This window comes from Phacochoerus africanus, chromosome 1 (assembly GCF_016906955.1).
Source record: "Phacochoerus africanus isolate WHEZ1 chromosome 1, ROS_Pafr_v1, whole genome shotgun sequence".
Lineage (NCBI taxonomy): Eukaryota > Metazoa > Chordata > Mammalia > Artiodactyla > Suidae > Phacochoerus > Phacochoerus africanus.
The window spans coordinates 76,967,356-76,992,876 of record NC_062544.1 but is presented as its reverse complement, the minus strand read 5'-3'; the positions used below and the strand labels follow the sequence as shown (position 1 = coordinate 76,992,876).

The 25,521-nt window shown below is 41.9% G+C and overlaps 1 protein-coding gene across 1 annotated transcript in view; it reads right to left on the bottom strand.

The window, feature by feature from the left end:
* DNAH5 (dynein axonemal heavy chain 5) overlaps nucleotides 1–25,102 on the bottom strand; it is a 255,165-nt gene extending 230,063 nt beyond the window's left edge. The window contains 5 exon segments of the mRNA XM_047799614.1: nucleotides 2,754–2,975; nucleotides 4,989–5,149; nucleotides 7,052–7,136; nucleotides 11,464–11,598; nucleotides 24,646–25,102. Coding sequence (XP_047655570.1) covers nucleotides 2,754–2,975; nucleotides 4,989–5,149; nucleotides 7,052–7,136; nucleotides 11,464–11,598; nucleotides 24,646–24,702 — 660 coding nt within the window. The 5' untranslated portion in view covers nucleotides 24,703–25,102.
* Between the last annotated feature and the right edge of the window lie 419 nt (nucleotides 25,103–25,521).

Genomic DNA, 25,521 nt, shown 5'->3' with positions numbered 1-25,521 from the left:
AGGTTCAATCCCTGGCCTCGCTCAGTGGGTTCAGGATCTTGTATTGCCGTGACCTGTGATGTAGGTCATAGACATGGCTCGGACCCTGTGTTGCTGTGGCTGTGGCGCAGGCCAGCAGCTGCAGCTCCAATTTGACTCCTAGCCTGGGGACCTCCATATACCATGGGTGCAGCCCTAAAAAGCAAAAAATAAAAATTAAAAATAAAAAAATTATAAAGACTGAACTAGAGAGAGAGAGAGATAGACATAACATCACAAAATTTGGGAAATGATAGGGAACTTGGAAATCAAAGAGTCAACTCATGAAAGCAAGGAAAGAGGAGAGCTTCAAAAAAAATTGATTGGGAGGGAGGGCTAATTTCTAATCTATCACATTCTTTTTTGAAACCAACCACAGGAAAAGACTCTCACGTCCTTACGCCCCCCCAAAATCCTTATAGTTAACAAGTTCAATGGCAAATACATAGATTCATTTGGGGAGGTAGGGGCAGTAAATGGTAGGGAAGGAGGTGTGCTGGACCTTTTTTTTTTTTTTTGGTCTTTTTGTGTTTCCCAGGCTAGGGGTCCAATTGGTGCTGTAGCCTCCAGCCTATGCCACAGCCACAGTGACACCAGATCCGAGCTGTGTCTGCAACCTACAACACAGCTCATGGCAACACCAGATCCTTAACCCACTGAGCAAGCTCAGGAACCAAACCCGCAACCTCATGGTTCCTAGTTGGATTTGTTTCCACTGTGCCATGACGGGAACTCCCAAGGTGTGTTGGGACTAAGAAACCTCACATATTTTCAAACACACATAACCCAAAAGGACCTCAATATCTAATAAAGATCTCTTCCTTCTGTTAAAAGGTGCACCTGGCCCTGTGAGTCTCTAAATTCCAATCTCAGAGTTCCCGTCGTGGCGCAGTGGTTAACGAATCCGACTAGGAACCATGAGGTTGTGGGTTCGGTCCCTGCCCTTGCTCAGTGGGTTAACGATCCGGCGTTGCCGTGAGCTGTGGTGTAGGTTGCAGACGCGGCTCGGATCCAGCGTTGCTGTGGCTCTGGCGTAGGCCGGTGGCTACAGCTCCGATTCAACCCCTAGCCTGGGAACCTCCATATGCCGCGGGAGCGGCCCAAAGAAATAGCAAAAAGCCAAAATAAATAAATAAATTAATTAATTAATTAAAATAAAAATAAATAAATAAATAAATAAATTCCAATCTCAAGCCCCTCCCTGCCTGCACCTTCCACCTGCCACATCTCCTTGGCTTTTCAGGAGGGCTTCATGAAGTGGCACTGCCTCCCTCCTGGGTGAGGATTCACCCCACTTTTTTCAATACTGCCACCCCAGTATGAAGTGGAACCCTAGGAAAGAGTTGTTCTTTTTAGCAGAATAAATATTTAATTTGGTTCCACTTGCACTTAGTATGGCCCGCATGATAGTTAATTTCAGATGTAACTCAGATGTTGACAGCAATCATCCTGCCCCTGACTGGACAACACTTCCTCAGCTCCTAGTGCCTCCCTCTCTGCCAGCATCCCAATAGGTCCCAAAAGGTCTCAGTATTCCCTGGAGAGCAGTGAGCACTGCACTGTCACTTGTCTCATGGGATCCATTTCTCTATCTCCCACTTAGGCCTGATCTGGGCTGTCATCTGTCACATATCCACTATTTTCTACCTCAAGTAATCACTGACCCAGGCTTACGGTAGAAGGTACACATTTTATGGAAGTGAAAGAATCCCACAAATGCCAAATGTATTCTTTTTTGTTTGGGGGAAACTGTCTTTTTAGGGTCACACTCACAGCATATGGAGGTTCCCAGGCTAGGGGTCGAATCGGAGAAACATGGGATCTGAGCTACATCTATGACCTACACCACAGCTCATGGCAACACTGGATCCTTAACCCACTGAGTGAGGCCAGGGATTGAACCTGCGTCCTCATGGATACTAGTCAGGTTTGTAAACCAATGAGCCATGATGGGAATTCCTGCCAAACTTGTTCTTAAAGGTCCTTTTGGGGAGTTCCCGTTGTTGCGCAGTGGTTACTGAATCCAACTAGGAACCATGAGGTTGAGGGTTCGATCCTGGCCTTGGTCAGTGGGTTAAGGATCCGGCATTGCTGTGAGCTGTGGTGTAGGTCGCAGACGTGGCTCAGATCCTGCGTTGCTGTGGCTCTGGTGTAGGCCAGCGGCTATAGCTCCAATTGGTCCCCTAGCCTGGGAACCTCCATGTGCCGAGGGAGCAGCCCTAGAGAAGGCAAAAAACAAAAACAAAAACAAACAAACAAACAAACAAAAATGTCCCTTTGGTCCCTGGCTGGACCAGGTATGTTGATTCTTCTCTCCTTTTCCCACTTCTTTAAGATTTCCTCCCATCCCTACCCACCATCATCCCCCGACCCCATCCCCCCACCCACACACACATACACCACACTGCAAGGGTTCCAAATTCCTTTCCTTCTAGACTGCTGAGCAATACCACAAACACTTCACACTCTCCTCTTCGCAGTACAACATCAGCCATACAGAGTAAAACCCTCCATCGTGGCCAGCACTTCTAGGGAACCCATAATACACTCATCATTCAAATTACCAGAATTTAAATCCAGTCACCACCACATCTTAAGGGGGCAATAAAAATGTCCACAAATTTTTTTAAGATGTTCCAGGTAGTGGAATCAAGACCCTCTAAGAAAAACAGTATATATTTCTAAGTTGATTTGTTCACCATCCAAGATTTTTGAAAGAATGCCATACTCCTCACCTTCTCCTTCAAACTCTCCTCTGCGCTGGATAGGGTGTTCACAAAGCCTTCCAGGGAGCCAAGGAACTCCTGCCGAACACTGGATGCTTCTGGAAGCCCCTCGAGCTCACCCCAGCCATGGCTTGTGGCCCTGAGAGCCGGAATGAAGATATCAGACAGCAGATGTCTCATGCTGTTGAGCAAGCCCCCGTCAGCCGTGTCCAGCATGTTGAAGCTCACCTCCTGGAAAGCGATTGGGAGAACCTTACTGTAAAAACTATCTTTAGGAGTTCCCTTGTGGTGCAGAGGGTTAAGGACCCAACATTGTCACTGCAATGACTCCCGTTGCTGATGTGATACGGGTCAATCCCCAGCCCTGGAACTTCCACATGCAGTGGGTGTGGCAAAAAAAAAAAAAAAAAAACTATCTTCCGCTGCAACCTAGCTACTGAGTCATTTCTGAATGCTGTTCATTAACCAAATATCCTGTGGAATTAAATGAAAAATCAACCAAATGAGACAAGGAAAGGCTGTTTATTCAGGGAATGTCTTCCTTGGGATAGCATGGGAGTAGGCCACCATCACCTGAATTTCAGCAGAGACTCAAAATCAGGCAGGAGCTGTGGGAAAGCTTCCTTGAGCAACACAGGGGTTATGGGCCCCCACCCTCCTCTCGGTCAGAAAATCTGAGTATAACGTAGAGTTGTCCCTCCATATCCACGGTCCCTTATCCCTGGTTCTGCATCCTCAGATTTAACCAACCACAGACCATACAGAACTACAGCATTCACTACAGAAAAAAAAATCCATGTATAAATGGACCCACACAGTTCAAATCTGTGTTTTTCAAGAGTATATCCACTTTGTGTGTGTGTGTGTGTGTGTGTGAGCGTGTGTCTTTTTAGGGCTGCACCAGCAGCATATGGAGGTTCCCAGGCTAGGGGTCGAATCTAAGCTGTAGCTGCTGGCCTATGCCACAGCCATAGCAACCAGGGATCCGAGCTGCATCTGTGACCTACACCACAGCTCACAGCAACGCTGGATCTTTAACCCACTGAGCGAGGCCAGGGATCAAAACTGTGTCCTCATGGATACTAGTCAGATTCGTTTCCAGTGAGCCACAACGGGAACCCCAAGAGTATATCCACTTTAATAAATCTTATTTTAAATATAAGAAATTTGCCATTAAGTAAATTTAATTAATTTAAAATTAATTTAAAAATAATTGTTTTAAATTACTTAATTAAGAAAATAAGTAAAAATTATGTATGGGAGATTCTTCTTAAAAGACCTGAGTTCCCTTGGAGCCACTGCAGGTTAAGGATCTGGCTTTGTCACTGCTGTGACTGGAGTTGCAACTGTGGTGTTCATGCCACAGGCTCAGCCAAAACAAGCAAACAAAAATATATTAAAAAATAAAATTTTTTTTAAAAAGGAAAGACCTCACTGTTTGCACATATACACAAACACACACACAATGTTATATCAATTTTTGTTAATAAGTTGAATATTAAGTACCCTTACTTAACAGATTTAAAGGACATATCCTCTTAATTGCTTGCTTTAAGAGCTTTTAAAATTCTTCTTTGGAATTTGAAAGAGAATGGATGTGTGTATATACATAACTGAATAACTTTGTTGCACAGTAGAAATTATCACAACCTGTTGTGGCTCAGCGGGTTAAGAACCCAATTAGATTCAAACTATTGCCTTTGGAATGGATAAGCAATGAGATCCTGCAGGATAGCACTGGGAACTATATTTAGTCACTTGTGATGGAGCGTGATGGAGAATAATGTGAGAAAAAGAATGTATATATGTATGTGTGACTGGGTCACTTTGCTGTATGGTAGAAAATTGACAGAACACTGTAAACCAGCTATAATGGAAAAAAATAAAAATCATTAAAAAAAAAAAAAGAACCCAATTAGTATCCATGAGGATGCAAATTCGATCCAAGACCTCACTCAGTGGGTTAAGGATCCATGAGCTGTGGTATAGGTTGAAGACGCAGCTCTGATTTGACCCCTAGCCCAGAAACATCCATATGCTGCAGGTACGGCTCTAAAAAGAAGGAAAAAAAAAAAAAGAAATTATCACAACCTTGTAAATCAACTATACTTCAATAAAACTTTAAAAAATTAAATACAATATAATACTTCTTTGAAAGTAGTTTTAAATATTAAAGACACAACGGATGTCTCCCTACGAAGGGATTTGAGTAACTGGAGATCAAGGACTGTCATTGCCCCTTACCCGATGGATGTTCTCAGGGGTGATGGCCCTGGAAGGGTTGATCCTGATGAAGAACACACAAACCCCAGTCAGAGCAACATCTTTTCCCTCGGTCACGAACACCTTAGGTTTTTTAATCTTTCCAGAAATAGGATTTACTCCTCCCAGAGAGCCAAGTTGTCCTACAAATGCAAAAGAATGTTAGTTTACAAAAGCTATTTACAGTTCTTGTGGTCCACCTCTTAGAAGGAAGTCTCCTTGTTAAAATATTGTCCTGTTGACTCACCCATGAGCCCTAGAAGCTCCACCACTTGGACAACCTCTAGCCTGAGCCCTAAAGGGATCTCAAAGGATCTGCTTTGGAGTTCCCACTGTGGCGCAGTAGGATCAGCAGTGTCTCTGCAGCACAGGCCTTGCTCAGTGGGTTAAGGATCTGGCGTTGCCAAAGAGCTGCAGTGCAGGTTGCAGATGAGGCTGATCCTGTGTTGCTGTGCAGCTCCGATTCAACCCCTAGCCTGGGAAATTCCATATGCCACAGTGCAGCCCTAATTAAAAAAAAGAAAAAAGAAAAAGAAAGAAAGAACCATATGATCCTCTCTCTCTGCAAACACCAACCTTCAGAGGCCCCTGCTGCAGGGCGGGGTGGGGGGGGGGTGGAAATGGGAGGAACCAAGAGTGAAGGAAATTTAATTTTGGATCAATTCATTTTGATCAACTGGATATTTATAGTTTCTCAACTGAGATTATGTTTGTAACTAGAAGCAACCATAGGAGTTTTTCTTATCTAAGAATATCCAGAAAAGTCATGGGGTTGTCTGAATTTCATTCCAAGGTCAGAAGAAAAGCTACTTCTACTGAAAAAGGTTTAAAGGGAAAGTGGGGAACAAAACCGAGCTTGCATTGATGTTTACATCCTGTGAAACCTTCTTGTTTGACATAAGGTTTACACACAAAGGCTAGCTTCACCCAGTGCAAAGTTCATGAGTGAACTTAGCATTCACCTGAGCTTAAGTTTTGCACTCTAGGAGAGAATTCAAAATTTCTGTCTTGTTTTGATTTTTCACTCAAAATGTAACGCCTTTTCTAACCACAAAATATCAAACAGATAATGTCGGGAAAATGCCAGTCACTTAGAATATGCATGCATAATTTCCTCAGTTTTTAAACAACAAAAAAAGCATGATCATAATCTATGCCAAGAGAAATAACTATATTTCCTTTCTTCAAAAGGTCATAAAAGGCCTGCATATGATATCATAATAGATTTGTTTATGTCCCTAGTTTGGTTTTAAAATTATATTAATTCCCATTAAAGCAGAATGGGATATGCCAGTTGAAGCTACACAAAATTTGCAAGTTTTTCTTAAGCGAAAATGACTAAACTTGTCATTCAATATTATGCATCTGAATCAGAGTAGAAAATAAACATGATGTAATATTTGACTGGAAAATTCCTGTTATGCTTATTGGCAACGATTCCTATGTTAAAAAGACATATAGGGAGTTCCCAGTGTAGCTCAGCAGTAGCAAACTTGACTAGCATCCATGAGGATATGGGTTCAATCCCTGGCCTTGCTTAGTTGTTTAAGGATCCAGAGTTGCCGTGATCTGTGGTGTAGGCTGGCAGCTGCAGGTCCAATTCAAGCCCTAGCCTGGGAACCTCCACATGCCACTGGTTCAGCCCTAAAAAGCAAAAAAAAGAAAAAAGACATAGAGAAAAAATAGATGCCTAGAAGTTCTAGAACATAACTGCATAGAATGAACTAACATGCAAGGAAAGGAAGTCTCAAAACATAAATTATTGTTCTCCAGTTACAACACAGCCTGAAAAGGAAGACAAAATATCCCAGATTAAGTTAGAACCACTAGGCTACACTATCTGTCTTTCGCTTGAGGTAGAAACAGAACATGTTCCACTGGGGCCCACCCACCACACCTCACCAATCCCCCACCTGTTCTCCCCGCCACCCTCCCCCCCACACCCCAAGGTACAAGTCAGTGATCACAGTGGCCCTCTGCTTTATGCCATCCTTGGACAGGTCTAATAACACATTTCTGGGTTATGTCACATCAAATGTGGATACCTGTTTCTGCTACCTCCACATCCTGATAGTAAAACATGAGGTGACGGAGACCTCCAGCAGCAAAAAGCTGATCAATTCTTTCAATCTGAGAAAAAGGAAAGACAAGGTAATGACTTTGTTCTGATTCAGAAACCAGGTTTAAATCAGCATTTACTATCACCCTTCTTATTCAGACAAGAATGCAGCTTATGCAAACCAAATAGAAGGGATTTTTTTTTTACATAAAAACTACAAAAGAATAAACATCTTACCATAGTAAATTAAATTCAGAGAAGTGATTCAACTCATCATAAAAATATTTGCTACATATGCACATTTGAAAAGAGACTGTCTCTGCACATTGGCTAATTTCCTAAAGTGCTGAGCTATTATTAAAGGCATATATAAATATAGATGAGTGTTTCACTTTCACTCAAATGCAGATCAGAAAGAGAGAACAAACCTTTCAAAACCCAGTCTAACACACTACAGATAAGTAATATTAAATTCTAATAACCACGGAAATCTGCCATGATGAGAACATATATGACTACATATACTCCACCCTATAGCAACTTAGTCCCATCCATGAGGTCTACCAACTGGCCTGCTGCCACTGGAAGCACTTCTTTAAAACAGTCAATAGGCCAATTTTGAATTCCAATAGGAAGATAAATGACAAAATCTACATACCCATTGGGATGACTACTGTCAATAAACCAGAAAATAACCAATGTTGGTGAAGATGTGGAAAAACTGGAACCCAGTCAGAGGGAATGCGAAATGGTACAGCTGCGGTGGAAGACAGTATGGCAGCTTCCCCCCAAAAATTAACAATAAAACTATTATATTAGCCAATTCTACTGAAACAGAGCAGAACCCTATGGTCCTTCCCCTGCCCACAGCTCCCCCCCATGTCCCCTGCCTGCCTTTTGTCTGTAGAAAAAATTTTAGCCAAAGAATAAGTTTAATCAGAGAAGTGATAAAATGTAGAAACAAAGGAAAGCAGTGAAATAGGACAAAATAATAATAGTTTAGTGACCAAAAAGCCAAGGACCTTTAGTTCCTCCTCAAGGGCTATGAATAATATTCTGAGCCATAGCCTTTGAGCTGTCTTGTAGGCACTGAAACCCTTACCTACCAGGTGGAAGATGTTAACTACATGAAGAACAGACTGTAGCCATGACATGAGCCACCACAATTCTGAGAACTCACCTCACATAAATGGAAACAACCCCCGACTCCCAGGGCCTGGAGATTAACTGCACTTAACACAATCAAGATGATGCTGTTCAGACCATCGCATGACCAATTTCAAGGTGAGTGTCAGAGCTAACTGTGCTGTTTCTGCATGTAGCCCCCTCCTTCCATCCATACACCCCTAAAACTCCCCTTTAAAAGGTCTTGCACACTGATAGTCAGCGGGGGGGAGGTGGCCTTTGGGCACAAGTCCATCCTCTCCCCACCCCAGTTGCTGGCCTCCAGAATAAAGCAAAATTTCCTTTCTACCAGCCTTGCCTCTTTAATGGCTTTAGAGCAGCGAACAGCCAGACCCCACTCTTGGTAACACTACTTCTAGGTATCAAAAGAATCAAAAGCAGGGTCTTAAAGAATCAAAAGCAGGGTCTTGAAGAGATATTTGCACACCCATATTCAAAGCAGAATTATTCATAATAGCCAAATGGTGGAAGCAGCCCAACTGTTCATCAACAGACAAATAAATAAATAAAATGTGCTGGAGTCAAAAGAATCAAAAGCAGGGTCTTGAAGAGATATTTGCACACCCATATTCAAAGCAGAATTATTCATAATAGCCAAATGGTAGAAGCAGCCCAACTGTTCATCAACAGACAAATAAATAAATAAAATGTGCTGGAGTTCCCGTCATGGCTCAGCAGTTAACAAACCCGACTAGCATCCATGAGGATGTGGGTTCAATCCCTGGCCTTGCTCGGTGGGTTAAGGATCTGACGTTGCCAATGAGCTGTGGTGTAGTTTGCAGACGTGGCTTGGGTCCCACATTGCTGTGGCTATGGCTAGGCCTGCGGCTACAGCTCTGATTTGACCCCTAGCCTGGGAACCTTCATACACTGTGGGTATGGCCCTAAAAAGACAAAAAGACAAAAATAAATAAATAAATAAATAAAATATGGTATATACATATGATGTAATATTACTCAGCCTTTAAAGAGAGAAATTTTGACCCATGCTATAACATGGATGAACCTTGAAAACATCTTGCTAAGTGAAACAAGCCAGTCACAGACAAATATTGCAGGATTCCACTTATATGATGTATCTAAAGTAGTCAAACTCATAGAAACAGAAAGTAGGCCAGGGGATGGCTCATTTGCCTAGGGAGAGGGGAGAATTGAAGTTATTGTTTAAAGGATAAAGTTTATTTTATTTGCAAAATAAAAAGCTTTGTAGATTGGTTGCACAACAATGTGAATGTACTTAACACTAGCAAACTATACACTTAAAAATGATTAAGATGATAAATTTTATGTCATGTATATTTTGTAATTTAAAATAAAATTTTTGGAGTTCCCATCAGGCCTCAGGAGAAACGAACCTGACTAGTATCCATGAGGATGCAGACTAGTAACCCCTGGCCTTGCTCAGTGGGTTAAGGATCCAGCATTGCCATGAGCTGTGGTGTAGGTCGAAGACGCAGCTCAGATCTGGCCTTGCTGTGGCTGTGGTGTAGGCCAGCAGCTACAGCTTCGATTCGACCCCGAGTCTGGGAACTTCCATACGTCCATGGTGCAGCCCTTTAAAAAAAGACAAATAATAAATAAAATAAAATATTTAAAGGATAAAATATAGCCTGAAAATTTAAGTGTGAGGGAAACAAGCCCCCTTCAACTTCTACCATGTTAAAAAGAAAACCATCATACATAGGTAAGAGCAAGTTGTCCTGCTTTCTTCATTACATTTTTTTGACTGAAGATGCCATGGGGATGAGTAGGATGCACTCACTGAGATTAACTTTCAAGTCAAGAATGTGGCGGGAAGGTACTTCTATCACGGCCAATATTAACACTCCTGCCCCTCTAGGACCTCAGCCTCTGTAAGACTGAGCCAGGAAAATATCTTTAAGCCTCTGGGTTCTGACATTTCTGAGTCCTGAATATGACTCAGAGTTTGCCTTGAGATGCCTACACTTTGGAAATTTCATTCACTTATTCCGCTTGCATTCTTTCTCTAAGACTGAATCAGCTCTGCAAATTTCTATGCCTCCATTGTGGGGGAATAATATTATCTACAGTCCTGGTATTATGATGATTAACTGGGATAATAGATAATAATCAATGTTAGCTATGAGGAGGAGGAGAAAGAGATATTTTGTCAATTCCTAATTGATTCATTCTGTAGTTTAACTATTCTAGTGTTATCCACCCCTAATTGTTCCACTGACTCCAATTAGCCCTACCCAAGTGGCAGAGCAGGAAGGGACAAAGCCAGCAGAGAGCTGGAGCCAGCTCCATCAGACACACGACAGCCAACTGATCACAGCTCTTCCCAACTCATGTTTAGTAAATTATGTGGGTAGTTTGGACTCAGCCATGGTGGGAATATTTATACCACAGATTAGCAAATGTTCAAACTAGTGCCTCCCCTCCACCCCCTTGCCCAAAACTAGTTGTTAAACATTTACGACCTATCACTAACAATGTGACATCCCTGTCAATGAAAAGCACCTCCTTCCTTCCCTTTCTTTATTTCTTTTTTTATGCCTAATAAGTTAAAAAAGAAATTAGGAAACATTACAGGGCTCCTGGTATGTCTTCCTTTTTGCCCAGGAAACTAAATCATCCTCTGTTTTGGTCTCCCCCATCCAAGATCAAATCACCAGCGGAATCATCCCTCCTAAGCTCTGGCAGGAAATCACGGCAGAATGTGGAAGTCAAGGTCAGGAACAAAAGAAATCAGATTCAGCTTCCAAACAAAAGTCAAAGCCAGAAAACTATGGCACAATTCAATCTTCTTGGTTAGAACAAGATAAACAAAACAAGATAAACAAAACAAGATACAAACAAAGATAAGCAAAACAAGATAAACAAAGATATAAACAAGATAAACAAAAAGAAAGAAAGAAAGAAACAAAGAAAGAAGGAAAAAAGGTGAGTCAGCAGCAGATAGGAGATTTAGCTCTCCAACATCAAGTTCAAAAATGGCACCTTATCCCAGCTCCACTGGATGGTGAGAGCTGCAGACACCACTGTCAGAATCAAACAGCAGTTTTAAGGACCCCATTCAACATGGGGCTGGAGAGCCCTAAGCTCATTGTGTCACCACCTGTACGGACTCAGAACGGAGTCCCGTCCATGTTGAAACAGACACCCTCCTCTAAGGCCCAGCACAGGTCCTGACATTGGCCCCTCTGTGCCCTCCATGATCAAGGCAGTGAGAATTCAAATGCATCGCACCTGATTCCCCTCAAGAATGGCATCCTCCACTTCAGTTTTGTTCAGATCCACGCAGGAAGCTACAATCCCAAACAAGTAGTCATGTCTGCCATCCAAACGCGCACGCTTGGCCTCCTTCTCTTCCTTCAGTCTTTGCTACAAGAAGGGAATGAAAATGTTATATGGAAAAGGCTGTTCATAAGTGGATTCATTTTGCAACAATTTCCTTCTATTGCCGTTTTTCCATGTCTTAGGTATTCAGAAAACAGCTTAGTGGAGCCGGTTTTTATGCACTATCTTCTATTTTTAGAAATTGTTATTTCTATAAAAATAAGATGTGCTGATTGTTTTGAAATTACATAACACAGGTAAGCCAAAAGAAGAAATAAAAATCACCTGCCAACCAAACAGTACTACTGTTAACATTTTGTTTTAAATCTTCACAGACTTATTTTTATGCATGTATAAGCATTTGACAGGTACACACCAAAAAAAAAAAAAAATCCCCATTTTTGTAAACATATTTTTCTACACTATTTCCTATGTTTATTGCTTATCTACAGGTTAGTAACTGGTCCTAAAATTAACTTCTGAATACTGTTGCTTACTTTTTACTTGTTGACTATTAATTCCAATAAAGCAAGTTCAACGTAACCATTTTCAGCAATTTGAAGTACATTTTTCCATATGTGCTCTGCTCATACAAACATATGTACACATTTCTTTATTTATTTTTAAGGCTGCAGCTGCATATATAAGTTCCCAGACTAGGGGTCAAATGGGAGCTGCAGCTGCAGGCCTACACCACAGCCACAGCAACGCCAGATCCAAGCTGCATCTTCCACCTCCACCACAGCCTGTAGTAAGTAACACTAGATCCTAAACCCAATGAGCAAAGCCAGGGATCAAACCTGCATCCTCTTGGACACTATGTCAGGTTCTTAACGCAATGAGTTACAATGAGAACTCCCTAAATTTCTATTTTTATTATACTATGAAATGTTTCCTGTATTTTTCCCTTGGGCTCCAGATCCACATTCCCAGTGGTCTGTCATTCCCAAGCTCTGGGAGTGCCACCACAATCCACCTGCCTGGCCTTCCTGCCTCCAGGCTTGCATCACTCCAAACCACTTTCACCAGATGACTGATGTTCTGATGCAGCACAGACAACTAAACACCTCTCCTGATCTGAAACTCTTTAGTAACTCTCAGTGGACTTCGGATAATGTTTATACGTTCTAAGATATTTTATGAGCTGACTTTCTTCTCATTTCCTAGTATGCCTTCCCAGTTCTTTGTAGTTCAGCCCTCCGGCCTGCCTGGTGGTTTCCAGAATTGCTATACTTGGCTATGGTTTTTGGCCCCTGCATGTGCAGAAATGCCTATATCCCAGGGAGTGTGGTCAACTTGGTTTTCAGCGCTAGGCTCAAACAACCTCTTCCTGAAAGTTTTCCTGCACCTCTACGCCCCCCCCCCCCAACCTTAGCCCTGGGCTAAAGGGAGGATCCTCCTTTTTTGCTCCTTCTCTGAAGATCCACTAACACCCCTGCATAAATACGATGCCCCCATAGCAGCCACAACGCCCAACCAGGCTGTGAGTTTTCTTGAGGTCGCTGAGTAGTGTCGACCTCTATAGTGCTCATACACATTTAGGGTTTGTTGAACACAAGAAAGATCCAGAGGGATTACCTTTCCTGTTCCTAGTAGGAGCTACTGGTTAGCGGTAGAGATAGTACACTTAATTCAAAACATGAATTTGAAGTTGAATATCCACCAATGGTAAAATGGTACATCCATATTGTTAAGTATTTTGCAGCTGTTACACAAGTTGGAATAGTCTGTGTTAAACTAAAAAGAAGTCTTCAATGTATTACTTTTTGGGGGGATAGGGGGTTGCACCTACAGAATGTGGAAGTTCTGGGGCCAGGGATCAAACCCAAGCTACAGCATAACCAGAGCCTCAGCAGTGACAATGTCAGATCCTTAACCCGATGAGCCACCAGGGAAATTCTTTGATGTTTATTAGAGGAAAAATACAACAAATAGTCATGATGGGCCAGATCTTTCCTGTAATTGCAGCTCTCTAACCCATTGAAAGATGGACTCTATTTCTCTTCCTCTTGAATCTGGCTGGCCCTGTGACCAGTTTTCACCAGAAGAATGTGGGAAGAAATGAGACTGTAAAACCTCCTAGACTAGTCCTTAAGAAACTTCAGCTTCTGTCTTTGCACTTGAGAACACATCTTGGAACCCAGCCACCATGCTATGAGAAGTCCAAACAACATCAGGAGACCACATGGGGAAAAACCAAGGCATCCTGGTTGACACCCCCAGCCAGTCTCCTACTGACACCCCAACATCAACTTTCAAACTACCCTGGACAGTCCAACCTAGTAAGCCCACAAATGACTGCAACCCAGCCAATGCCATATGATACGGAACACCCAGCTGAGCCCAGTCACCCACGGAATCAAGACAGATAGCACAGGAGTTCCCCTCGTGGCACAGCGGAACAAATCCAACTAGGAACCATGAGGCTGTGGGTTCGATCCCTGGCTTCGCTCAGTGGGTTAAGGATCCGGCATTACCATGAGCTGTGGTACAGGTTGAAGACGTGGCTTGGATCCTGCATTGCTGTGGCTGTGGCGTAGGCTGGCAGCTATAGCTCCGATTGGACCCCTAGCCTAAGAACCTCCATATGGCATGGATACAGCCCTAAAAAAAAAAAAGACACATAATACATAGCTGTCAAGAGATAACAGACAATGGATTGTAGTTAAGCCATTAAGTGAGCTTCGCTACACAGCAATAGATCACAGAGTAATCCTTGTTAGAATAATTTCATTGGCTGGACAGAAAGCAAATGGATGCAGACTTGAGAAAAAGAAAAGAAGGATTGGGAAAAGAGAAATGTAAAGGTACTGAATATAAACTACTCTGCCTAGAATCTAGATTATAAAGGAAAATGATGTGGTACTAGTAGATGGGGGAATTTAAAGTCAAAGGAGAATATTTTTTTAAGATACGGAAGACTTAAGAAAAATAAAGAGGAAAAATCTGGGGACTTCAGAGTGATTGAAAGGCCCTAGATAATTTACATTCGTTTTCCCAAACCTGAAGGAACTGACTGGGAGAATTGCTTGAGGGTGGGAGTGGGGGTGGAGGAGGAGGGAGAGGTTAAGGTTTAAAAAATAAATAAATAATCTACCTATGTTCTTGTTATTTCCCTAAATAAGGAACTAACATTGGTCCTAACACAAAGTATACATTCCATAAACATCAAAGAGAAGTAAACTTTTTTTTTTTTTTTTTTTGTCTTTTGAGGACTGCACCTGCAGCACATGGAGATTCCCAGGCTATGGGTCTAATCGGAGCTGTTGCTGCAGGCCTACACCACAGCCACAGCAATTCAGGATCCAAGCCATGTCTGTGACCTACACCACAGCTCACGGTGATGCGGGATCCTTAACCCACTGAATGAGGCCAGGGATCAAACCCACAACCTCATGGTTCCCAGTCAGATTCATTTCCACTGAGCCACGATGGGAACTCCAAAGAGAAGTAAACTTAAATCTCTTTTCAGCAGTGGCTAAAACCAGGAAAATGTCCTGTTCTTTGACTGTTTTCCACGTTCTTGGCAGGGAGGATAAAAAGGTTTTTCTCAAAGTGACCTTTGTGGGTTTGTACTAAATGGCTTCAGCAGCTTGAAGACTCGGTGGGCACCCAGGGGAGTCAGGAGTCCAGGAACAAATCAACAACTTGAAAATATGGCAAATGCCATGTAGCCAAAAAGAAACTAAAAACCAAGAGCTTCCATTGTGGCTCAGCACATAAAGAACCCAACAAACTACCCGTGAGGATGCAGCTTTGAGCCCTAGCCACTCAATGGGTTAAAGATCCAGCATTGCCCCAAGTTTCAGCCTAGGTCACAGATGAAGCTTGGATCCTGTGTTGCTGTGGCATGTGGCTGTGGCGTAGTCCTGCATCTGCAGCTCCAATTCAACCCCTAGCCTGGGAACTTCCACATGCTGCAGGTGCGGCCCTGAAAAAAAGAAAAAATTAATTAAAAAAAGAAAGAAATTAAAAACTAGAGAACCAAAACATCAGGATGTAAACCAACTGAAGGCTTCCAAAGAATATAGAAACTTCTATAAGATTCTGCCATGGCAACACATTATACTAGGACCCGATTTTACGGCATTCCAAAGGAAAAATTATACATGTTTTAGTGGAGGAAAGGAGAAATTGGCCTCTAGAACAGAACACTAATTATTCTATTATTACTTAAATATCACAGAGGAAAAAACTTGCAAAGCAATTTTATATATACAAAGCAAATTATCAATGCATTTTTAAAGTAAATGTTTTCAGAGTGGTATTTAAAAGCATGTTAAGGAGTTCCCATCGTGGCTCAGGGGAAACAAATCTAATAGACACAAATGTTTTCAATGAAAAAAAACTTGAAATAATTCTGTTTACATTACTGACTTATTGAAAAAAATACAGCTCAGGAGTTCCCGTCATGGCTCAGTGGTAACGAACCCAACTCGTGTCCATGAGGACGCAGGTTCAATCCCTGACCTCGCTCAGTGTGTTAAGGATCTGGCATGGCCATGAGCTGTGGTGTAGGTCGCAGAGGAGGCTCGGATCTGGTGTGTTGTGGCTAGTGGTGTAGGCCAGCAGCTATAGCTCCGATTCGACCCCTGGCCTGTGAACCTCCATAGGCCAGGGTTGTGGCCCTAAAAAGACAAAAAATAAAAATAAAAGCATGATAAGTATTAAATGTGTTCTTGAACAAACTGATTATTCTATCTCCTAATGACAGGTAATATGAAGTAAACCCAGTGCCATGTAGATGAAAGAGCACAGTGTTTGTCTACTTCTACTTCCGTTACCTTAGTCTAAGGTATCCTGGTACAGTGGGGGCCTTATTATTTTACTACAATGACAGAAAAGTCAATAATGAAAAATAAATATTTGGTGATTAGATCAGTGCATTGTCAGTCCCTAAACTTAAACCTACAGCTTCCTGGCTGCCAGGGAACTGCAAGCAGCAAATAGGCAGATGACCAGTTGGAAGTGGGTAGTCCTGATGGCCTTTGAAACATCTAGGACTCTTGGAAAGAGAGGGAAAACTGGGATGACAAAGGCAAAAGGCAAACTATGGAATTTTTTTTCTAAGTATCACATGAAAATTGTTTGGCATTGCGTGAGCAAGCACCAACTGATGAGGTGAGAAGGATGGCCAGAAACCTATTCAATATCCAAGGAAATCTATAACAGTATTTAAAACATTTCTCCAAATTGGCGACAAGAAATATTACTATCATCTTGGAATGAAAGAGGGACTCCCATGTTACCCTCCAGTAAACAAGTGCTGACTTCAAGGTGGGGCAATGTGCAAGTACACAAATGAGCCATGATGGCAGAGTGGGGTCCAGCCCCAGCACCACCACTATTCTAAGACCTCGATACTGTCATTTAACCCTTCCAGGCTTCAGGGCCGGCAACTCCCAAATTAAAGTGTTGGACTATGAGACAGCTAAGTTCCCTTCCTTCTGTAACATTTGGGCTCCTCTGGTTGCTTCAAAAGTTAATACAGGAGTTCCCATTGTGGCACAGTGGAAACGAATCCGACTAGGAACCATGAGGTTGTAGGTTTGATCCCTGGCCTCGCTCAGTGGGTTAAGGATCTGGCATTGCTGTGAGCTGTGGTGTAGGTCACAGACGCGGCTCAGATCTGGTGTTGCTGTGGCTCTGGCGTAGGCCAGCAGCTATAGCTCCAATTAGACCCCTAGCCTGGGAACCTTCATATGCTGCAGGTGCAGCCCTAAAAAGACCAAAGACAAAAAAAAAAAAAAAAAGTTAATACAGACAAAAGACCAGAGATGTTAAAACACCAGTCCCAACAAAGACCCAATGCCATGAGCTTTCATACCAAAGCTCTGTGACTTCTTCTCATGACAAATCCATCCTTCCAATTTGTTTTAATATGCTAACCTTTGCCTTTAACTCTATAGAACCAAACCCAGGTCCACTTGTTCATGAACATAAACTGTGCATGAACTAACTACACACATTTCATTTTGGCTTCAGGTTATAATCCCCAACTCCATGAGTTACCTCATCTACAAAATGCAGGTGGAAGTCCAAACTTGAAAGGTATGTGCAAAGATTAAACTGGGATAATACTAAGACAATCATCACAAGAATTAAAATGGCATAACAAAGACTTTGACCCTGGACATCAAAATTCAGGTGACAAAACAAAACCTCTTAATCATGACTTTTTTCATTGTACAAATGTTTAAAATTCCCTCCATTTTTAGAAAGGCTCGTCTTGTTGGCAGCTTTGTCTCAGATCCAGGCCCACCCCACAGATGTTACTGGCAACCAGAAGTGGATGGTGGATAGGGTTGTCAGGTCTTCCGGCCCCTTTGTGGCTGAGCAAGGACATCCTTGCCCCTGATCCTCCTGAAGGTATCAAGATACACATTGTTCTCTTTACCCTGGTTGCTTGCTAGCTGTGGATCTGCTAATCATCATTTATTTACTGTGCACAGGTTTGTCACAAAAGCCTTATGAAGCAGACATTGTTATTTCCACACAAGGAAATCAAGACTATGGACCACTAACAATTTTCCCAAGAGCACACTGCTAAGTCACGGGGCTGGACTTCAAGCCCTGGTGTGTCTGCAGGGCCAGGCCAAGACCTGGTGTGTTCCAGGCAACTGGAATGTTCTATCCATTCAAATTGGTATTCTACAAACGTTCTTTTCTCTAAATTTCTCTAAATTTGCCCAAGGGTTCTCTAGGGGAATCTTGGGAAGAGACCCCATTTGCACTGCATGGGTTATAGAAGAAGTTGTGGGTGGAGACTGGAGTTAACTGGCACCATTTTCTGAGTTATACCAGTAATATTTTAGTGCCAGGATGGATTGGTGCCTAGCTGGTTTCCATCTGGCATGCCCAGTGTCCAACTTACCCACTGCACTCCTGTGTCTCAGCAAAGTGAAAGCCCCACCCCATCCTCAGGACTCAGGCTTCCCTACCTGGCAGCCTGGGCTCCATGCTTCCCCCAGTCCTTGCTGGACAACTTCACTTTTACCTACATCATACCGTTCATGCAAGGTCCTCATATGATGCCTTTGCACAGTGAAGAGTGTGGGGCAAGGAATAGGTGCTACAGTCAAATATATATATATATATATATATATATATATATATATATAGTTGTTGAAAAAAGTTTTTCTAGGCAACACAACTAGCCCCATTGCAGGTCTGAGTCTGAGAAAGAGATCTGTTTTCATGAAAGTCTGTTGCCTATTTTTGCATGATTTGCATTCCATTTTTCAATTTGGGTGTTTTGTTCTCTTACATATATGAGTGTTTTTGTTTTTGTCTTTTTGTCTTTTTCTAGGGTCGCACCCATGGCATATGGAGGTTCCCAGGCTAGGGGTCTAATATGGGCTGTTGCTGCTGGCCTATGCCACAGCCACAGCAACACCAGATCTGAGCCGAGTCTTCAACCTACACCACAGCTCATGACAACTCCAGATCCTTAACCCACTGAGCGAGGCCAGGGATCAAATCTGCAACCTCACGGTCCCTAGTCATATTCGTCAACCACTGAGCAGTGACGGGAACTCCTGTATATGAATGTTTATAGCCATGTAACAAACACAGCAGAGTATGACACAGATTTAAACCCCCACTGGAGATCACTGCAAATAATGTGGCGTCTACAGATTACAGCTGAAACTCCTTGTCTTAAATCACCAAAATAAATATCTCTGAGACAATTTCACTTTGGCTCTCAATATCAATCGCAAGCCAAGAGGTAATTAATCACCTGATGAAATAGTGCTAAAGAGGCCAAGGACGTGGGTTTGATCATCTTAGGTCCATTAGCTTCACTTCATTCCATTTTGCCCAACTGTGGCTGAATCAGGGCAAATCCATGAGCAGAAGGCATAATTAGTCAAAGTGCATGCCTAGCTAAAATGTCTGGCTACTAGTAAAATATGTATTTCTTTTCCTTTTTTTTTTTTTTAAGGATACTCAAATGGCCCAGGCTGGTTTAATTCACTTGCTGCCATCTATATAACATGATCTTGCTTATCTTCTAAGGGGATAAAATAAATATCACCTGAATCTCATGATTTCCACAAGAGTATCACCTCCACAGTTTTTATTTTTGTAATATTTCCAGTGCCCAGAAGAGTGCCTGGCACCTAGCAGAGCCTCAACTAAGATCTCATCAGGGGATGATTAACCAAGTTTATCAGTTACAAGTCATTCTCAAGTAACTAAGGGCTGGAGCAAATTATTCTAGCTCCATGTGCATCCATGATTGCAGGTGCAGAATTCAGTCAATAAGCTCCTGGGTCTTCCATGCTGTTATGAATCGTGCATGCATAAAGCACTGCATGAAATTCCACCATTAGTATGGATTATAGCTCTCCTTCAACTCACAGCAAACATAACTAACCTCACTTAGCCTACATCCCATTTAAATGTGCTGAATTACAGAAACTGAGGGAAGCTGTTCTCCTATTCATTTCTACAAATGAAAGAGCCCTCTCTTTCATTTACCAAGTTAACCCAATTTCCATGTCTTCCAACAAAGAAAAGCCTCGCTTCTGGTCTTCCAGTAGTAACCCTCGGGGGCCGTTCTCTCTCCAGGGACTATGCTCTGAGATGCTTCCTGGACCATCCAAACCTGCTCATTAATTGGCCAGAAGAGGCGCAATGTAGCAACACCCCACTCCTAACTGTACTTGTCAAGGCTTCCTCCCCTTTTGTTTCCTGACTCCAGGTCAAGGACCACAGCTGCTGAGTTTTTGAGTTTTCACTGGACCTCCTTCCCACATTAAGAGCACTTGAACAAAGTGGTTCCTGGAAGGAAAAGACACTCCAGGCTGGCTAATCCACTCACAGCAGGTGCTACAGAGCCATCCTCCTTTACTTAACAAGAGCCGCACTCCCCTCCACTGCAAAGAAGGAGCACTTAAACAGAGAAAGTCCCATCAATTTTCTTATGTCCTAAGAATAAGTGCTAGAATCTTGTTTATTTAGGGCCCCTAAATCTCCCCATTCACCAGCTCCTTTATCTGTCATCCTTTCCAAGTAAAGAAAAGATCACTCTTTCTCTTTTACTACATGTAGATGTGACATCCAAGCTGACCCAAAACCTGCAGAAGGGGTATCCCCATCATTACCACCTCCTTCCCCCAACATTCTACCATCGACACTCTAACTTAGAATCATTCTCTACACACCAAATTCCTGGACCTGATCGAGGCCTAGTGGGCCCTCACGTGGTCATGTATTCTGTCTTTCCCCAATCCTACAAGGTTTTTACTCCAAAACCAGGAAGGCCTTTCTTGTGGAATTTCAGGAGTCCCTTCTGGCAGCAAGGGCCATATAATTCAAATGGTTTTCATTCATTTGCTACAAAAAATATATATATTTTATATACATACACATTTAAATATATTTATACAATATAATATATATACATAATATATAATATATAATATATATACACATAATATATAATATATACACATAATATGTATACACAATATATAATATATACACATAATATATAATATATACAAATAATATATATAATATATATACACATTATAATATATACACATAAATATATAATATATACACATTATTATCTATTATATATACACATAATATATTATACACATTATAATATATATAATATATAGATGCATAATATATAATATATACACATAAATATTTGATATATACATATAATATATATACACATAATATACACACATAAATATTTAATATATAGTATTTATACATATAATATATAACATACATAATACATACACATAAATATATATATAATGTCATCATTCACATTTATATGGCACAGGAGTGAAATTCCAAAACCTCCCTTATTCATCACAATCTCTGTGCTTTAAGTGGATGCTCATTAGAATCACATGGGAGCTTTAAAATGCTGAGCACCTGCTTCCCACCTCTAAGAAACTCTGACTCCTCTTGTCCAGTGTCGGGCCCTGGCATTGGTATTTCCCAAAAGTTCCCTTGGCAGGCTCAGTGGCAGCCCAGCCTGAGAACCCTACTCCAAAGGAAAGCATTTTAAGACTTGGTCATGATTGACGAGTGCTACCAGGTTCTCACCAGAGGTAGAACCAAAAGTCCAAGGGCATAAATCTGGGCTCCTTGCAACTCTAGCCTTTTTTCCCTAGTCGTGCAAAAACTGACAAGAAGGACAAGTTTCAGCTGAACATCACAAGGCCCGAAAGTGCTCTTCCCTCTGTACTGAGGAGCACAGCACCTGGCACAAAGTGAGCATTCAACAGATACTAGAAGAATGGATGGATTTTGCACCTAGAGTCACATTTCCCAGAGGTCTGGCTGTGATGTAATTTAAATATGGCTGTTAACTCATTCAGGCTCAGGAGTACTCAGCTAGGCATTAACAGGCATAACCCATCCCTTCTCAGCTACATCCTAAAGCCATTCACCTGTCGCTCCAAGGAAACTGTTTGGACCTGTACCTGTGAAATGTGTTCATGGGGCCAAACACGTCTGGGCCTGATTAAGGTGATACTGAAACCGGTTTGGTTATTTTGCCAAAGAATAACAACACTGACATCCTTCACCTTTCAAAAGGTATCAGGGAGCAAAGGTTCTCTTCTGTCCTGGCTTCTGCAGTTCACCCCCAGGGGAATGAGGGCCCCTCCCTGGGGAGTCTCTCAGCAGGGGACCTGCTTGCCCTCTCCCCCACACACAGTCTCCACGCTCACAATAATCATGATTTAGAGAAACCTATAGCAATCTGAAATGTGATGAGCAACAGTGTTCCATGGCATCCACACAAAGGTGAAAACACAAACAATACACATCCCAGCAGCAGGGAGAGAACTTGTCTCCACTGAAAACCAGCTTTGCAATCAGGTGAAATTAGGTCAAGAGGACTGTCATAAACAGTTCAAGGGTTTTTCCTAAAGATCAACAAAGTCAATCAGCAAAATAGTTTAATTTTAGGGAAGGAAAGAAAAACAAGAATAATAATATAAAAATGATAAGTCTGGAGTTCATGCCCCTTGCATGCTTGGAAGCTGGTACTAAGCATTCATCATCTATGGAAAAGCAGAAAGAAGGCAGACATCATATCTGAGCTATTTTTTGCTTTTTTTTTTTTCTTTATAGGGCCACACTCCCAGCATATGGAAGTTCCCTAGGCTGCGGGTCGAATGTCGAATGGGAGCTGCAGCTGCTGGCCCTCACCACAGCCACAGCCATGCCAGATCCAAACCTTGTCTGTGATCTACACCACAGCTTATGGCAACACTGCATTCTTAACCCACTGAGCGAGGCCAGAGATTGAACCCTTATCCTCATGGACACTAGCTGGGTTGGTTACTGCTGAGCCATGACAGGAACTTCTGAGCTACATTTTTTCAATAAGTCAGTAATATACACAGAATTATTTCAATTTTTTTCATTGAAAAGCATTTGTGTCTATTAGACAAAAAAAAAAAGGATATATGGCTTGTCTTTTCTAAACCCATAGAGTTTATGGTCTATTTGGTTGTTATTTGCATCTGTATTCTGAATAAGGTCAATTATTATATTACAATAACCTAATTATAATATGGTATCAGTCCAGTAATAGTTCCAGACTAAGGTTAAATAGAGATTTTAGTTTTAAAATCTTTTTCATTGATTATTTTAGGTCATGAGTTATAACACTAAATGTTCGAATCAGTGCAGAAAATGTGTAATTATTTACATAATACACGGAAACACTATTAAAGTCATTCTGTTAATATTATACTTCAGTGGAGTGAAAAGAACCAGTATCCTAAATATAGAGAAACTTCCATAAAACTTAACATACTCCCAAAAGGTAGTTCAAACCAAGAAAGAATCTAATTCATTAATTACACATGAGATTTTTATCATCAATTTTAATTTTTCAGACTTGGTAGTAAAGCATAGAAAAGTGAAGAATAGGAAAAATTTTCAGACATGTGAAAAGTTTAATTCATTCAATTTATTGCACAAGCATCAATTAAGGTGTATTAGTACCAGGCTCTGTTTAAGGGAAGGCTATTTAAATACGGAGGGACCATCATCCCTGTCCTTCTGGAACTGACAAATAGACAAATGTCATTTCACTGCAATGATATGACAAGGGCTCTAGCAGCCAGGGGCACAAAACATCAAGGGAGCCCCTGCCTCTTCCACAAAGTGTCAGGGAGGCTTCTCAGAGGAGGTGACACTTGCATTCGGTCTTAAAGAATGAGTCAGGGTTTGCAGGCAAACAAGTTCAAGGCCTTGGCTGGAAGATGTTGCCTTGGGAAGGATGCATCAGAATCAGAATCATGGAGCTGGAGAAAGTGGACAGTGGCTGGTAGCAGTACTTGGGAAATGCAGAGACAGCCTCCTGTGTTCTGCAGTGGAAAAGCAGGCTACAGGGCTCACCAGAATCATCCGGGCTGCTGGGGACGCATGAGAGATACAGAGCTCAGGTTCTGAGGGAGCAGGGGTCAGTGTCAAGGACAGAGTTCTGAGAAACCTCCATCTTCTTCTGACGTTAATTAGCAGTGGAAGAGGTTCCAAATGCCTCTTTATGCATCTGCATAACAAAAAGCTACTGAGTTGAGTCCTAGGCTAGGGAAGCTCTCATTCTTCAACATGACTCCAATGGCACATCCTTGCATCTCAAGGGCTGTGACCACCTTTCTGGGTTGTGGAAGGCGGTGGAGGGCTGGGGGTGGTCATTTCAAAAAGCCTGGAAAACTTGCAGCCTAAAATCTGCCTTAACTATCTCTTGTCACCAACAAAAGCTTACAGGTCTGGAAGAACACAGTCACCACAGCATCCTGAATCATTTTTTTCCACCAGGCAAGCATCATCCCAAAAGATGCAGCCTGCATTTCTATAAGTAGTTAGAGTTTAGGTGGCAACAGGCAGAAAATCCTAAAGATGCAATCCCCTCTTTTTTTTTATTTTGAAATATCAACATGTAGCCTTATGCACGATCCAAAAATCAGTAGAGAAACATTTGTTTCTCACAAATTCATCACAATATAACTTTGAACTTTTTAAAAGGTATTTTTGCACACAGGTGCGAGACATGATTAAGACGCACATGCAAGCTCATAGACAACAGCTCCTTACCGTTAAAACTCGGGTGACGCTCTGCTTCCAGAGCTGTCGCCTACCGATCCTAAACATCACAGCAATCTGTTCAGCTTATGGACTCTTCCAGAATGATCTTCTAACTCCTGGGAGACCTACTCACCCTCCGACAGGCTTTCAAATGAAAAGTCCTATGGAGGATCTGAAGTTCACGTTTGCATGTCTAATTTGCATGTATTAGTCACCACATGAGAGGAATAAAAATTAAAAGTGCACCTAGACTCCTCAAGTTTTCCTTCTAGAGTCTCTCCCCTTTGGCCTCTCCTCTGTTCAAAACCCTGTGTTGTTAGGGTAATACTGTTTACAAGCTATACACTTCAACTGTGCCTCTTAATCATGCTTATCAACCAAAGCAACAGAACCACTCGGTTGCAACACAACCTCTGATGTCCATGTCATTCTATACTCTGCCCAACAGTAAGCCTGCCATCAACAGAGATATTTGAACCATTTCTTTGAACAATGAGTAACTTTAAACCATATCAAAATAGAAAGCAGAGGAGCCACAGCTCCTAATCAGTTGCACAAGAAATTCAGTCTGTCTCTGTCCAAACACCTCTGTGGGCATGATTAACTGCCAGCATTGGGACTAATTGTGACTGATTGTCAGATAGGCTAATTATAACCCGACGGAGCCATTTTCTCCCCATAAAGAACAAGAAGCCAATTGCATATGCAAATAGCAAATGATGTCCATAAATTACACTCGCACGGTTATACATACAAATAAACCAAGGTAATTTATTCATTGTGACTAAATACCTTGACCATCCTTTACTGTAGAGACATGATGGGAAATCACAGCTAACGTGATCTGAATGATCTAGAATGTGTGATTTCTCTTGTTAAGATAAA